General features: G+C 49.7%; 1 protein-coding gene and 1 non-coding gene across 2 annotated transcripts; both read left to right on the top strand.

Moving 5' to 3' along the window:
• Window positions 1-357: 357 nt before the first annotated feature.
• TGME49_321360 (clustered-asparagine-rich protein) lies at window positions 358-13,290 on the top strand. The gene is made up of 8 exons (XM_002371637.2): window positions 358-6,136; window positions 7,569-7,730; window positions 8,337-8,442; window positions 9,200-9,256; window positions 9,723-9,836; window positions 10,327-10,487; window positions 11,050-11,146; window positions 11,959-13,290. Exons 1-8 carry the CDS (start codon window positions 6,080-6,082, stop codon window positions 12,027-12,029), a joined length of 825 nt encoding a protein of 274 aa, XP_002371678.1. The 5' UTR covers window positions 358-6,079; the 3' UTR covers window positions 12,030-13,290.
• On the top strand, window positions 4,566-4,652 carry TGME49_321350. The gene has a single exon. It is a non-coding gene; the product is annotated as a tRNA-Sec (tRNA).
• Window positions 13,291-14,207: the final 917 nt, after the last annotated feature.

Raw genomic sequence — 14,207 nt, 5'->3', positions numbered from 1 at the left:
ATCATTGAAAGACGTTCCGTTTTGGATTGTCTATGAAGTGCACAAGGAAGGCTCTGGTGGCCAGCCGATGTTGCCCGAAGGTGGCGCACACCGCCGACATCGAGATGCGGCGACAAGAAAACGATCCTCGCAAAAAAGTTGGGGGACTACAAATTGATTTGGGTCCCAATCGTACCCAAAAACTTTCAAGGCGATTCTTGGGTCTTATTGGGCAAAGGAAAGTAGTCGTCACAGCGGCGGTGTTCCGTGGCCCATAGTGAATCCCGATAACGTGGAACAAGTCTCCGGGTCAGGACAGGCATGCCTCAAGTATTTACCAACTTCGTTGGAACATATGTTGTGTCATAAACGCAGGAAGAGATAGAGGAGTTCTTCATGACGCGTACCATATTAAACCCAGAAAGTGCACTGTGGGCCAGTTCGGCTGTCCTCGATTTATCCTGGGTATGTCACAGAACTAGACCTTAACTGTTTCGACGAGAATCTTACCTGAGCAAATAAAGGTGGATCAGCGGCAGGAGAGAAACCGACAGCCAGCGCAGACGCCTACCGATGAGATACTTTTGAGAACAACATGTTTCAATGCGGCTGAACAGAGTCTGGCGGCCACTCGTGAAATCCCATGGAAAGTCACTAGCGAAGAGCTCCAGATTAGCTTTCTTTTGTGCAGTTGGAGGCTGCAGCTCAAATACATCTTGTCTTCACGGTTAACTGAGCCGTCACCAAAATCTCGGAGTGCGTCGGAAAACACAAGAAAACGGCGATGCTTCAATGCCATCCACATTACCCTCCCAAACAAGAAGTACGTGATCGATTTGATGTTTCAAATAGAGGCAGCCTCTAGCATTTCAACTGCAGCATCACATGTGTGGAAGCTTAGCGACTGCGAACCAGAAATCAAATCTGTAGATACAGAATACACAAAGTTGATGGAGACTGCGAAGCCCGGCACGGCGCAACAGGCCGCTGTAGCAAACTGTAGTTTTCAGTGCGTGAGGGTCACCTTTGATCCTATTTTAGAAACTGTAGTTTGGCCGTTAGGTTGGACGGCATTAGACAGGAATTCATGCTCTCTTCTAAGGATGCGTGAAACACGGGCCTCCCCTTTTGCCAGAAAAAGGAGGTAAAGCGCATCTGAAGGATATCGGCGTACTTCCGTTTGCGATTGTACGGCGCGTTTTCGATGTGTCGTGGGAAATAGGTTTAAACAACTGCTGCGGGGTGGACGAAATGTTGTCAGGTGGCAAATCAGAAGCGACTACCCCAAAGTATGTTGCAAATTCCACGTATTTCACCTTCCTCCGTTGAAAGTTTCCCCGTTGTGGCAACCTTCTGGTCAACGAGCTGACCATGGGGTGGAGCGCCTTCCAAACCGAAACGTGGAAACATCTGGGTTCAGAGCGTCAAATTTCTGGCGTACTCTTTTTATGACACATTTCACATGATACACTCGTGTGACACGTCTCCATTTCTGGTAACTCCCCGCTCTACCCCGGGTCCAACGGAAAACTGAGTGGGCGCACACGCGCGTCTCAAACCTCGTTACGATCGTGTGACAGGCCATCTGCAAATTTTTTATTTGGTGATTTTCTATTGCTTTCTTCAGCTGATGCTTGCATGCGGAAGCCCTCGCCTCCTGTCACATGTGATTGCACCAGCCGCCTTCACAAAAGCCTCCATGCTGGGCAATTTAGAGCGAGGGTACCTACAGAGATCTGCATTTGATTTCAGACTGCAGCGTCACTCGCTGAAGGAACACGCGTATAGATTTTGCGCGTGGTGACGACATGCTCATATCCCTGAAATCGTTATTTGTGTCTCGTAAGTGGCGCCATGGTTGAAACTCGAGGCGAGAGTAGCGTTAGGAGGTCGTTGCCTGGACGCAGCCGGACTGTGACCCTCGCACTCTGCTTCTTCGTTTGTCTACTGTGTTATTCGTCCGAAAATGTGCTTCAGATTCTCGGCCCCGGGATTTTCCCACGCGCGGACGCCTCAGGAACGCTTAAAGTAGAAGCAACGGGACCACTTGCGAATACCCGAGGAGCTACTGAAGCGTCCGCACCGAAACACAACTCGACAAAAGCGGCTGTCGACGCCTTGCGTGAAGCAGCAGTGGAGGAGTGGCAGCAACTCATTGACGCCGAGAGGGCGTGGGAGGAAGCCTGGGTCCGAGCTGCTTTCGAGAATTCGACAAAATCAAACGGCAGTTGATCGGAATTATATTGAGGCACCGACAGACGACTGCAAAGCACGGGGCACGGAGAGTTAGAGTGGCTCGTCGCTGGATGGCCTGGTAATGATGTGGTGAGTCTGCTACAGAAGAATACTGTTGCAGACTCTTGTCACAGCTGCGTGATCACTGGAGTCATTGACATCTCGTCAACGTTTTAGACATGTAAGCTCGGTACACTGAAGCGATTTGTTCGCGCTAGTGGGTTTTTTGTGACACGCTCTCGAAGAGGCTGTGAAGAAGGGAATGAACAGGGCAAGGAAACGTCGAGTGGCCGTGGAGCGTCCGCCGCATACAGGCACTAAATTCTACACTTAATTCAGCACCAGTTCTAGCGCCCTCTGCAAAGGAGTCGAATCTTAGCACGTGTATGGGAAGCGGTTAAGGTGATATCCGGACGGTTCTAGCGTGTTGCGTTTCCGCCTCATTATCTGCAGGATAGCGAGTCTTTACCCTGCTTGTTTGCCCTCCATTGTCTGCCGCTGTTTCGTAGCAGTATCGTTGACAGATCACGTATTGACTTCTACGCTGCGACAGCAACTATACGTCTTGCCGGCAGAGCTAGACCGAACTATATCTGCATCCCCGACGTATAGCTGAACTATCTGACTGCACAGGCATCAAGCATGCGTTTCTTCTTTTGTCTGAAACTGAACTCAGTGACACGGTTTGCGTTTCTGGCTTCCCACTGCGCTGCCCGACACCCGCGCATTCAGAGGCGCCTGGGTGAAATTTCACTGCAGTAGAAACTGACTTGGCTATAACTTCGTGATTCCTCGCGTGATGGGAAAACTGAATGGATGGGTGCAGGTCCATCATGTCGCACGCCGATACCTCTATCTCTGTCGTCATCTCCACACGGATGTGGCATCTTCGGGAAGCTACACAGAGTGTTTAGCTACACAGTCTCCCGCTGGCATTTTGCATTTTCACGCAGGTACTATCGTTAAAACTTGACCTTTATAGTTCCTTTCTCTATCGCGGGACACAGATGGAGTTCCGAAAAGCCCAACCAAAACCTTTGAGTCGTCTCCAGCACAGGAAAGGAGTTCAGTTTGAATGCGTGCCACGAGTCGTCCACCATCCCGTGTGACTTTTAAAAACTTGCCAGAGAAACTCGCCTACCTCCAGCGCTCAACAAGCAATGAGTGGGCTTCCCACCCCATGAACCATAACGTACCCGCAGACAGCTGCCACGCAGTAGGTTGTGCTTTCCCCACTCCTTCTACACATACGTTGACGCCGACGCCGCTGCTGTTTTTCACGTGTTTCGCCCGTGTGACACCACATAACCTCACTTCTCTCTCCCGACTGTGTACAGAGACCCGGTGCTCACCGGCTGAGAGAGTGAGAATACGTTTGCCCAGAAATACCGACTGAGGCAGTGAGAGTCGTTATGCTGCGGCGGGAGAACGGTTGGAGGAAGTGGATCGTCTTTTTATTAAAGACGATCCCTCCATTCACCCCGTCCCTCCCCCCCCCCCCCGTGACCTCCGCAGTGTTCTCATGAAGTCCATAAACTTCCATATGGCTACAGCCAAAAAAACATTTGCACAATACCTCTAACAGGGCAATCAGCGCCATCTCTTGTTATATTCAGCGACAGCCGAAATTGCAACCTGAAACGGAATCTAAACACAAACTAGGTCCCATGCGAGCCCACCACGCCAAAAACTCTTGACGAGGAAACTTCGCACTCTTTCCACGACACAGGGCTTGAAAAACTCTTGACAAACCAACAAAACACTTTGGAACAACTCGCGGGAAACAATGTCACTTTAAAAAATCTTGACAGGCGAGAAGCATTCACTACGCACTGTGAAACAACTCGCGACGAACAAAGTCACCTTCAAACTCTTGACAAACGTGAAACATTCACTACCACACTGCGAAACAACTCGTGGCGGACAGATTCCCTTTTAAAAATCTTGACAAACGTGAAACATTCACTATACACTGTGAGACAAGTTGCGACGAACAAAGTCACCTTGAAACTCATGACAAATGTGAAACATTCACTATACACTGTGAGACAAGTTGCGACGAACAAAGTCACCTTGAAACTCATGACAAATGTGAAACATTCACTATACACTGTGAGACAAGTTGCGACGAACAAAGTCACCTTGAAACTCATGACAAACGTGAAACATTCACTGTTCACTGTGAGACAAGTTGCGACGAACAAAGTCACCTTCAAACTCTTGACAAACGTGAAACATTCACTGTTCACTGTGAGACACGTTGCGACGAACAAAGGCACTTTGAAAGTTTTTGACAAATATGGACAAATATGAAACATTCACCACGACACTTTTGGACCCACTGGAACGGTGCATCGATGAGCTGGCCTGGTGGCTGGGCGTGACTTCAAATCACGTGGCGCCTAGCGGCGCAGGGGTTCGATTCCTCCTTCGGTGCGGGGACGTCCCGCGAATGTATCTAAACTTGTGTAAACTTGTGAGGCAAGCAAAAAGTTTTCCTCGAGCTAACAGCAACTGCCCTGTCCCCGTCCCCTGGGAACAAAAGTTAAACAGGAAAACCCGTCGCAAGTTTCCTGTCTCTGCGTAAAAGGCGGAAGGTTAGTGCCGTTTCGGACAATCGACTCCGAAGGAACAGCGGGTCACACTTCTGTTTGCCTCCAGTTTGGATCAACAGCATGCACAGACAGCGTACAACGCAAAACTTCGCTCATACCGCATATGGCCCGTGAGTGGCTGAATCTATATCTTCGTTTTCCGCACTTTATTCCTCAAGCGAGTGATTTCGCTTGTCCTGTTTACGAGGTGCTGACCATTCGCGGTCTTGTGGCTTTGTAGAACGGACTCCAGCTCGGCCCCCGCCCAGTCTGCGTTGCGGCTCCTTCTGACAGCGAATTGTCCGTGTCTGTGAACTGACGCGCTTAGAAATTCGGTACGAGGAGGCGTGAGAGTTGCGACTTTCTGGTAAGGACTAATTCAAATCGATTCCGCTCCCAGACAACTGGTTTCGTTGCTTGCATCGAAAGCCCCGAATAGAGAGCAAAGCCCCTTTCTCTTCAGCCTGTATACGCAGCTCCAACTCGGTGGCGCTGAGGTCGTTGTTTGAGTAACGGAACTAGAGCAAATTTTCCGCTTTTCTCCACGCATACATCTGTCCTCTTTTTGCACGTTTCTTCTGCGCTGAATGTCCGTTTCGTTTGTTCCGAAAAAAGCGACACGGCCGCTGAAGACCACGCCGACGTCATCGCGTCACCGGCCGCAGCCGTCTTTGCGATTTTTTTCACAAAGTGTTCGAGTCTGTGAACGAGCAAACTGAAGACGTAACGAAGTAGAAGTGTTTTTTCCTTGAACTAGAGGACCTATTTGTAAATCGCGAGAACAGTCTCTTCCGTAGTGTCGTGCCGCGTAAAGGAACGTGACGCATCCCAGTCAGCGTCTCGATCTCAAAGGGAATTCTGAGCCAGTCGTTCCTCCTCCCCTACCCATACAAGCTCCCAAATCGGTAATTATTTCTTCCTCGCAGATTGAGGAGACGCCCTAAAATCCTCGTTCCCGCAAACAGGACCCGAGCGTCTACTAACGTGGACGCGTTTACCCTCTTTTTTTCCACCGTTCGCTGCGCCAGAGAGCGACGTCAACCGAAGAAAGAAGCTGCGTCCATTGTGAAACGCCCTTTTTTCTTTCTTTGGTCTTCTTTGACGGCCTTGTATTTGCAAGCGAACAGTCTCTCGTGTTTACCCCGCGCTGGCATTTAGGGAAACGGGTTTCTGCGCCTGCTTCATGAGGGGGCGCTTTCTGCAGTGCTGTCCATCCGGGGCAGGGCAGTTCCTTAGAACGAAGTTCACTCTGAGATAGGAGCAGGCTTGCCATGGAGAAAGTCACCAAGAAAATTTTCGTGGGAAGCATCCCCCACACTGTCACGGAGGTAAGCGATTTGTGATTTGCTGCGTGGAAACCTTCCAACCGAAAGAGTGGCTGTATTGTCTTCTGAGTACGCAGCTTTGCCTCCCCATTCAGATCATCGTGTCATTTTCGTCTACCTTCCGTGTTCGTTTCCGTTCCGTCACATTTTAGCGGATGCCAAACTTGCTCCAGCTCTCTTCTGTCGCAGTCTACACACACAGGTCCACTCTAAAAGTGGATGGGTCTGTCGCGCTCGCGCGTTCGAACCCGTGGTCTTTGTCTTATTCACGCAGCCTTCTCGAATCGTGACATTATGCTGCTCCTGCAAATCGAGTAAGGCTTGCCGAGTTGCGTGTATCTATTTTTAAGCTCGCTGCACACTTGTGACTAAGCCCAAAGTGTTTGACGATCAAACGCTTGTTTCACTTGCAAGTATTTCTCCGTTTTGAGTAGGTGCGGCTTTGTTCGCTTCACAGCTCGCTCCATAGTGAACCGCTCGAGAAAAACCTACAGCTGTACACCGGGGAACACCCACGAAAAAGCCGAGCTCAAACACATCAACGACGCGCAACGAAGCCGTGGAAAGTGAACTCGTATCACCTACAGGCGTATCAGTCTAGTCGCGAAAGGGAATTGCACATCCTGCATCGCCGTTTCTACACCAACAGTCACCGTGTGAGGGGCTCCAGTCAGGGAGCTCCAGACTCGTTCAATTTTTTCAAGGTCCCAGTGCTTCCAAACGCTGAAAGGGTGGTCGTTTCCTTTGCTCAAACAGCGCTCGAGCTTCAGTTGTTACCTGATTCGTACTGCATGCCCAAGAGTCGAAAGATTTTTCATTCTTGTCAACGGGGGACGCGGGATACTTTCTCGGGAGTGGGTTCGACTCAGAAAAAGAAAGACAATATCTTTAAGAGTCTCGAAAAACACTCGTGGAAAGAACGCTCGATACTGGGAGACCAAGTATGCATACAAGGGTCAGACTGAAATTGACACAGATTCCTACAAACCGTGGAAATCGCTCTTTGTCTAGCATGCGCTGGAGGGGGAAGCATTCGACTAACGTCTTAGGTCGTGAAAGTCTTTGCTCGCCAGATCCAAGTTATGGCGTGTGAGCAGAAAATCGAGTTTAGGGTCTAGATACATGTAAAAACATATATATATATATATATATATAAGTGTACGGCTGAAGGCATTTCTAGGGTGTGCGTGGTTCTTTTTTGGGTAAGGGAATGTTTTTTTTGTATTTTCGGAATTTTTAACGTTGGTGAGTTTCTCGGTGAGAGGGTTTCGGGGCGTTTCCGAGGCGCGCGTGTCGCTGTGCGGGGGGATCGCGTTCGCTGATGTGGTTTTCGTTTTTTCGATCTCTCGAAACTTTGCGTTTCCCTGCTGTTTCGTTTCTGCGGCTGCCTCGCGTCTCCACAGTCCGCTAGGTTTTGAGTTGCCGTTTTTCTCAGGAAGAATTCCGGAAGAAGGTGGAGGAACACGGCTCCGTCACTGCGTTGTTTTACATGAAGGATCAAACTGAGGGAGATCGCGGCTGGGCATTCGTCACCTACGAGACGGTCTACGACGCACAAAATGCCATCGAGGCCTTGAATGAAAAGCATCTCTTCAATGTGCGAGCAAAGACACAGAACAGCCGAAACGCGGGGTGTCGGAGCGAAGTTCACCCTAAGCCGAAAAAACGTTTCCTGAGAGTGCATGGAGAGAGAAACTGAAAACCGGAGGGATGCGGAGTCGAAAAAACGGTGGTGGGGAGACCAGGCGCCGTCTTTGTTGGCGCTAAGCTGTTAACCTGCAAACAGCGAGGAAGTGAAGAATCTTAGCAAGGCAGGAACAAGGCCGCGTGGTGCGGTCTGCGGTCCCTTTGTCGGTGTTCATCCAGCCTCAAGTTCTCTTGAGACGTTTCGCTGAGTGTTTCGGTCGAGCAGTAGTCTCTCGCACTTTGGAAAACGGAGAGAACGGTCGAAAGAGGAATCGATGAGTAAATTACCGAGAGGTCCTGCAGGTGTGAGCGCAAAGTAAATGGTGCAGAAGGCTTCGAATTGTTTGCCGCGCCTAAACTGCCACGATTTCGAGCTGCCTGTCTGCCTTCAATGAAACCCCCTTCTTTTCATACCTCTGTTGTTCTTCCTTTCGCTTTCTACGTCACCATCGCCTCTCGTCTTTCTCTGTTCTTCTGTCCCCATTTTCACTCCTTTTCATCTTTTATTTTTTTCCAGGACAGCTCAGGCCCCGCGCTAGAGGTGCGCTTCGCCAACCAGAAGCCCGGCTCGAATTCAACTTCTTTTCAAAACAAGCCTGCGAGCGCCGCTCCTGGGCCATCGGGTGAGATTGCTTTTCGCTGGAGTTCACAGAAACCGCATCTCGTTTCCGAATAAAACCACACGCTAGTTGAAGAAAAGGAGCGCGCAGGTCTGAGACGAGAACAACGGAAAACTGTATCGGAGAATACACAGGAAACTGTGTTTTCCTGCACCTGTTTGGCTTTGCCAGTTTCGCCGCCCAGTTTCTGTGGAGTTTCCTGCGTGAATTGTTCTCACGCCTTTCTCTCTCCTTCTTCTTTAAAGCAGCACGAGGTCGACCTGACCCTCCGCCGTCTCCTCTGAGGAGGGGTCTGTCTTCCACGCCTGTTGTTCTTTATTTCTTCCTGCAGGCTTTTTTCTTTCCGTGACAGTGTTTCTTTTCCTGCCGCTGGTGCGACAGTCGAATGTATCCTTGTCTCCATCGCCACCTGCTGGTTCCGGAGAGAAACTCTGTTTCCAGATGTCTCTGTCTGTTGCCTCGCCTCTCGGTTGTACCGTCTTCTTGTCTCTCAAATTTCCTTGTGTTCTTCCTCTCTTTTCCTCGATAACCGTTTCTCGTTTCTCGATGCCTTGCGTTGGTCAACTGGAGTGACCACCGAAAAGTGCATAACGCGGTTTCAACGCGGCTGTACCGTGGGAAACAGCGGAGACGTCCTGAACCAATCTGAGTCGAGAAACAGGCTCTTCCGTCTTTGCTTTTTCTCTCAAGTGTGAATCCCTGATGGTGTCTTCCTCTCACGTTTTCTGTTTTTCCTCTGTTGTTCTTCGCTTCTTTGCAGTGTGGCAAGAATACTTCACACCTGAGGGATACGCGTACTACTATAATACCTCTACGGGTACGGACCTGTTTCGAGTTCCTTGGTTTTTTCGCAGAAGTGCAGCTTGGTGCGCAGTGCGTGATTCTCTGGAGGAGACTGCATACGCATGCAATACAGAAAAAGGGCCCGCATCCAGCGCTCTCAACAGTCTCTGGGCTCGCGACGATGCTTCAGCTTTCTCAGAGTTTCATTTTCAGAAAGAGTTCTGGAATCACAGAACCATGAACATGTGGGAAGAGGTTCATGGAGAACGACGGTAGATAAGGAGAGCGAAATTTTTGTATATAGGTGAAAGATGGAGATATACGTGGAAACGTGACTGCATAGATAACTGAGAAATACGGCAATCGAGTGACAGAAACTAGAGAAATATATATATATATATATACATACATACATACATACATACATACATATATGTATGTATATATTCATATATGCATTTGTCTCTACATACTTTTTCACTTTTTTGCGTGCATTTCAGGTGTCACGCAGTGGGAGAAACCGGAGGACTTTGACAAGCCGGCCCCGGTGGTGGTTTCCAGGCCTGCTTCTGTGGGCATTGTGAACCATGCGGCAACGCGCTTCGGTCCTCCGGGTGAGTTGAAGGCAAGAAGAACAGTGAGGCGCTTCGCTCTGTCTGTTCCTAGAGATCTCGCGCGTTTTCAGGCCGAGACAAAGGCAACAGGCAATTTCTTCGCAGAAGTCTCGAGCTGCGTTTGTGGCCGACGTCGAGCGTGACGGAGTTTCGAGTGGAGGTAGACGTTCGCGATGCTTTTCCTTTTCTCGTATTTCGTTTCCAGAGTTTTTTCGGCCTCCCTCATTCTTGCGTGGGCACTTTCATGCACTCACTTTCTTCAGTTTTCTGCGTAGCGGATTTCCCTTGCGTGCGACAGCGAGGTCTCTTATGTGAAGGGTGTAGGGTGTGTTTGCCTTTTTACTCTCGCTTGAACTCTTCTCTTCTCTTTTTCGTACTTTCCCCCTTTTTTTCGTTTCTTCTTTCCTTCGGGAAGCAATGCGTTTGCACTGCCCTCTTTGCTGCGAGTGGAATGGCTCTCTTGAACATCACTTGCCTTCCTTTTCTTCAGGAAGCAATGTATTTGTGGCGAACCTGCCCTACGAGTGGAATGACATCGACCTCATTCAACACTTTCAACATTTTGGAAACATTCTCTCTGCGCGGATTCAAAGAGGCACCGAGGGAAACAGCCGCGGATTTGGATTCGTCTCCTTCGACAACTCTCAAGCGGTAAAGATTTCAGAGAAAGGCTCCCGACTCAACGGGCTGCACGAGCGTCGATTCGCTTCTCGCGCGAGTGCTAAACGGCGTTGCTTTCGTTTACGTCTTCTGCGATCTGAGAAAGTTCTCGTCGGAGGGTCGAGCGAGAGACGTCCACATTTTGATGCAAATGGAGAGAAGGCGTCTTGGGGGTTTTGAAGAGCTTTTTATGAAATGCAGTTGAAGTGGGGGAGAGAACATGCTGCGACACAGACGCGTTAACGAAGCTGCTCGTGCTCGGTGCATGCAGTTTTTTCGTTTCATTGTTGGGAGTTTTTGGAGATGTGGAGAGGCAAGACGAGACAACAGGTATTTTAGAAAGCATGTCCCCGAAGCTTCTCAGTAAGAAACGCAAGGCTCTTTCGAGCATCTTCAGACGTCTGCAAACATCGACCTCGCCTATTCAGATATCCGGTTTCCACGGAGCATGTTGCGTTTTTAAAATGTTTCTATCTAACAAGTCAGACAGTGTTGCATGCAGTGACCCTGTGCAGCTCTTTCGTTTCTTCCAGTTTTTCCGCCGGTCTTGCAGGCAGTCAACGCGATCCGTGGTATGAACGGATTCAGTTGTGGGGGTCGGTACTTGCGAGTCTTCCTCAAAAAGGGAGAAGAACACTACCTCACCGCGGGTAGGCAATCCCCATTTTCACCTTTTCTTTTCTCTCTCTCTGATCTCGTTCTCTCTTCTCTCCTCCTCGCTGCCTTCTGTTTCTTCTCTCCGTTTTTCTTCTCGCTCTTTTCTTGTCTTCCTGTTTCGCCGGGGGACCCTTGTGTTGGCAGTGGTTTCCTTTGTCAGCGAGGACCTCGCGAAAAATCGAAGGCGATACTTCTTTGCTTCCACGCAAAAAGTCTTTTCGCGTTTCTCTCTTTCCTCTCAACAGTTGCTTCGGCGTCTCTCTGTCTCTCTTCGTGCCTCTTCGAGTGAATGTACAGACACCGGAAGCAACCAGATATTACCCTTTGAACTTACGAGAACAAACATGCTGTTGCCGGCAGCAAGAAGCACTCGGTTTTTGTCCTCTTGTCGTTCTTTTCTCGTCTTTTTTCTCTTCGTTCGTCCGTTCAAGCACTTTTTTTCTGAGCGCGTCGAGGACGGCCGGAACGCACTCGGCGTTTCCCCGTCTCGCTGTCCACCTCGGTTTACATTTGTTTCGTACAGTGACGTTACAGGACTTTACATTTGTGTCGACAAATTACTTCTGTCTTCATTCTTGTTGACATCCTGGAAATGGAGCTCTTTAGATTCTCCCAGCGTCTCAAAAAGTCACTACATCTCTTCGAGTGTCGTTGAGCAACGTTGAACTCGTAGAAACGCAGCCTGCCTTCGTATCACGGGGGTTTGACCTTCTTGTCTGCAGTTTCGTCGAGGACAAGACGCGTCCATCAACTTTCCAAAATACTCACCAGTTTCTTCTTCCGGATTCCATCCCTGTGCATGCAGCGATGCAGGCGCAAGTTGCGCAGTACCTGGAAGCAGACAGGCGACCGCGACAGAGCGCCCGGCCGTACTGAGCTTCGGTGTAGGATGCAGAGGGTACGAGACGAAGCGGGAGAGCTTCATCTCGAATTCTCGTCATCTACGCGAAGGACCTCTCTTCTGTGTCTCCACCGCGTCTCCGCTGGCGAGTTGCTCGCAGTTCGTGCTCGAGGCGCGGGGCGTAAAACGTTCACCTGAGAGCTGTCTGGCAGGAGCCTGCAGGACCTCTGGGAAGTCTGTGTGTCTTTGCGCGGTGCTTGGGTAGCGCTCGAGTTTGTTTTAGGTGAAATGAACTGAGACAAGTGGTATTCGTCTTCCTTCGTCGGGATATCCTGTTTTTCGACGCGATCGCCTGCCTCGTATCCAGAGCGATCTGTCTCTGTCTGCAACGCCGCGCGCGAGGCCTTCTCAGAGAACAGGACAGCGACTCTCTATCGCAGAATCTGGCTCCTATAACGCGCCTGAAAACGCGCCATCAGCAGGTCGCTTTTCCTCTGCACATAAGCACTACGCTGCGCTACGTCTTTCCACACTTTCCCCTGTTTGTATGCGCGTCTGTCGAAGTCGGGAAAGAACTTGGAGAAGAAGAACGCCCCGACTTCGCGCGCTTGTTTTTGGTCGACTCTCAGGAAACTCAGTGGGGGCTGGCTGTTCTCTCATCGCCCTCCTTGTCCTTCGGAATCGCCAGGTCGATCTTCGGAGTTGTCTGGGATGGACAATGGCTCGCGGAAATTGGTGCATGCGCGTTCCGTCTTGTGGAACCCGCGCGCCGAAGAAGAAACGCACTCAAAAAGGGTGAAAGAGCAGGCTTGCGATCGCAAAAACAATGAAGGATAACTCCCTTTCGTGGAAGAAAGAATCCACATTTGTCTGTGTCAAAATTCGCACTCAAGGCGCAAAGTGACTTTGGTTTTTCTACTAAAGTTTCTTACTGAGCATCGCCATCACTCTTCTGTCTCTTCTGTCGTCCATTTCGCTTCCTTCACATGCGCCTCTGCCCTGTTTTCATATCGGTTTCGTGTGTCTGTTTCGTTCCCTCTTCGGATCCTCCTTCTGTTGTTTTCTCTCACGTTCGCGTCTCGTCTGTCGCTCTTGTCTCTCTCGCTTCTCCGCGGCGGTGTCAATGCCGGGTCGCTTGTCTCCTCGACGGATTTCCAGCTCCGTCGCTCCCCTTCTATGAGAGACCTTGCTTCCGAAATAAAGATTTGACTTTTTCCAAGAAATTCCCCTGCGTGACAAACAAGCGAAGTCGCTTCTCTCCGCCACCCCACCCAATTCCGCGAGTTGTCTCACCTCTTCAGGCGTACAGACACCCCGTGCGCACTACTACATATATGTATATATATATATATATATATATATATATATGTTTCTATTCGTGTACAAATAGAAGTATAATTCAGCGGAGACTCAAGAAAAGAATGGTTGAAATCCATCGGAGTCTGTACACATCTATCACTATATGGAGAAGTGGATATTTATACAATGATGCATCCATGCGTTTATATATATGTAGATATGTAGATATAGCCGCGTAGGTGCTTGGATATTCGCAGAACTTGGAACTCAGAGTTTGAAGCAAATCGATTTCTCTCGTTTTTAGATTCAATTCGACTTTGATGCGTAGAGAAGGATCGGGGAAAGTGTCTTTTTCCTTTCCGGTTCCTCATGAACTGCATGCATGCAGTCTCGAGGGTCGTTTTTCGGGGTAGTGCTCGTCGCTACAGCTGTGCGAGTTCACAGGTTTGCTGCATTTTCCGTTCAGCGAAAATGCTGAAAAGTTCCAGTGCGTTTCCAGTGTTGTGGGAGGCAGCGGTTGCCTTCCAGTGGCACCTCCGAATTTGCTTCTCGAGGAATTTCAATCTCTCCAAAACCCTGCACAAAGAAGCGAAGGGATCTGAGAGAAAGGCAGGGGAGATGACAGAAGGTTCGCTCTTCTTGACTTCGGAAATTCTTCGATTGCTTCACGGCGGGAATGCGAACCGCATGCCGTCCGTTTTTGAAAAAGAAACGAAACGCAGCGCGAAAGGAACGAGAAAGGCGTCCACGTAGAGAGATAGACACCGAGAGGAAGAAGAAGGCCGAGATCCTGGCAGTTCGCTTCTTTCTGAAGAACAACCTTCTGAGACCGAAGAAGTGGAGGGAGAAGCGAAAGCGGAGGAACGCGGAAGAAGTTAGAGAATGACGGTACGAGATGGAACGACCCAGGCGAC

Source organism: Toxoplasma gondii, chromosome Ib (assembly GCF_000006565.2).
Source record: "Toxoplasma gondii ME49 chromosome Ib, whole genome shotgun sequence".
Classification (NCBI taxonomy): Eukaryota; Apicomplexa; class Conoidasida; order Eucoccidiorida; family Sarcocystidae; genus Toxoplasma; species Toxoplasma gondii.
This window is presented reverse-complemented; position numbering and strand designations above follow the sequence as displayed.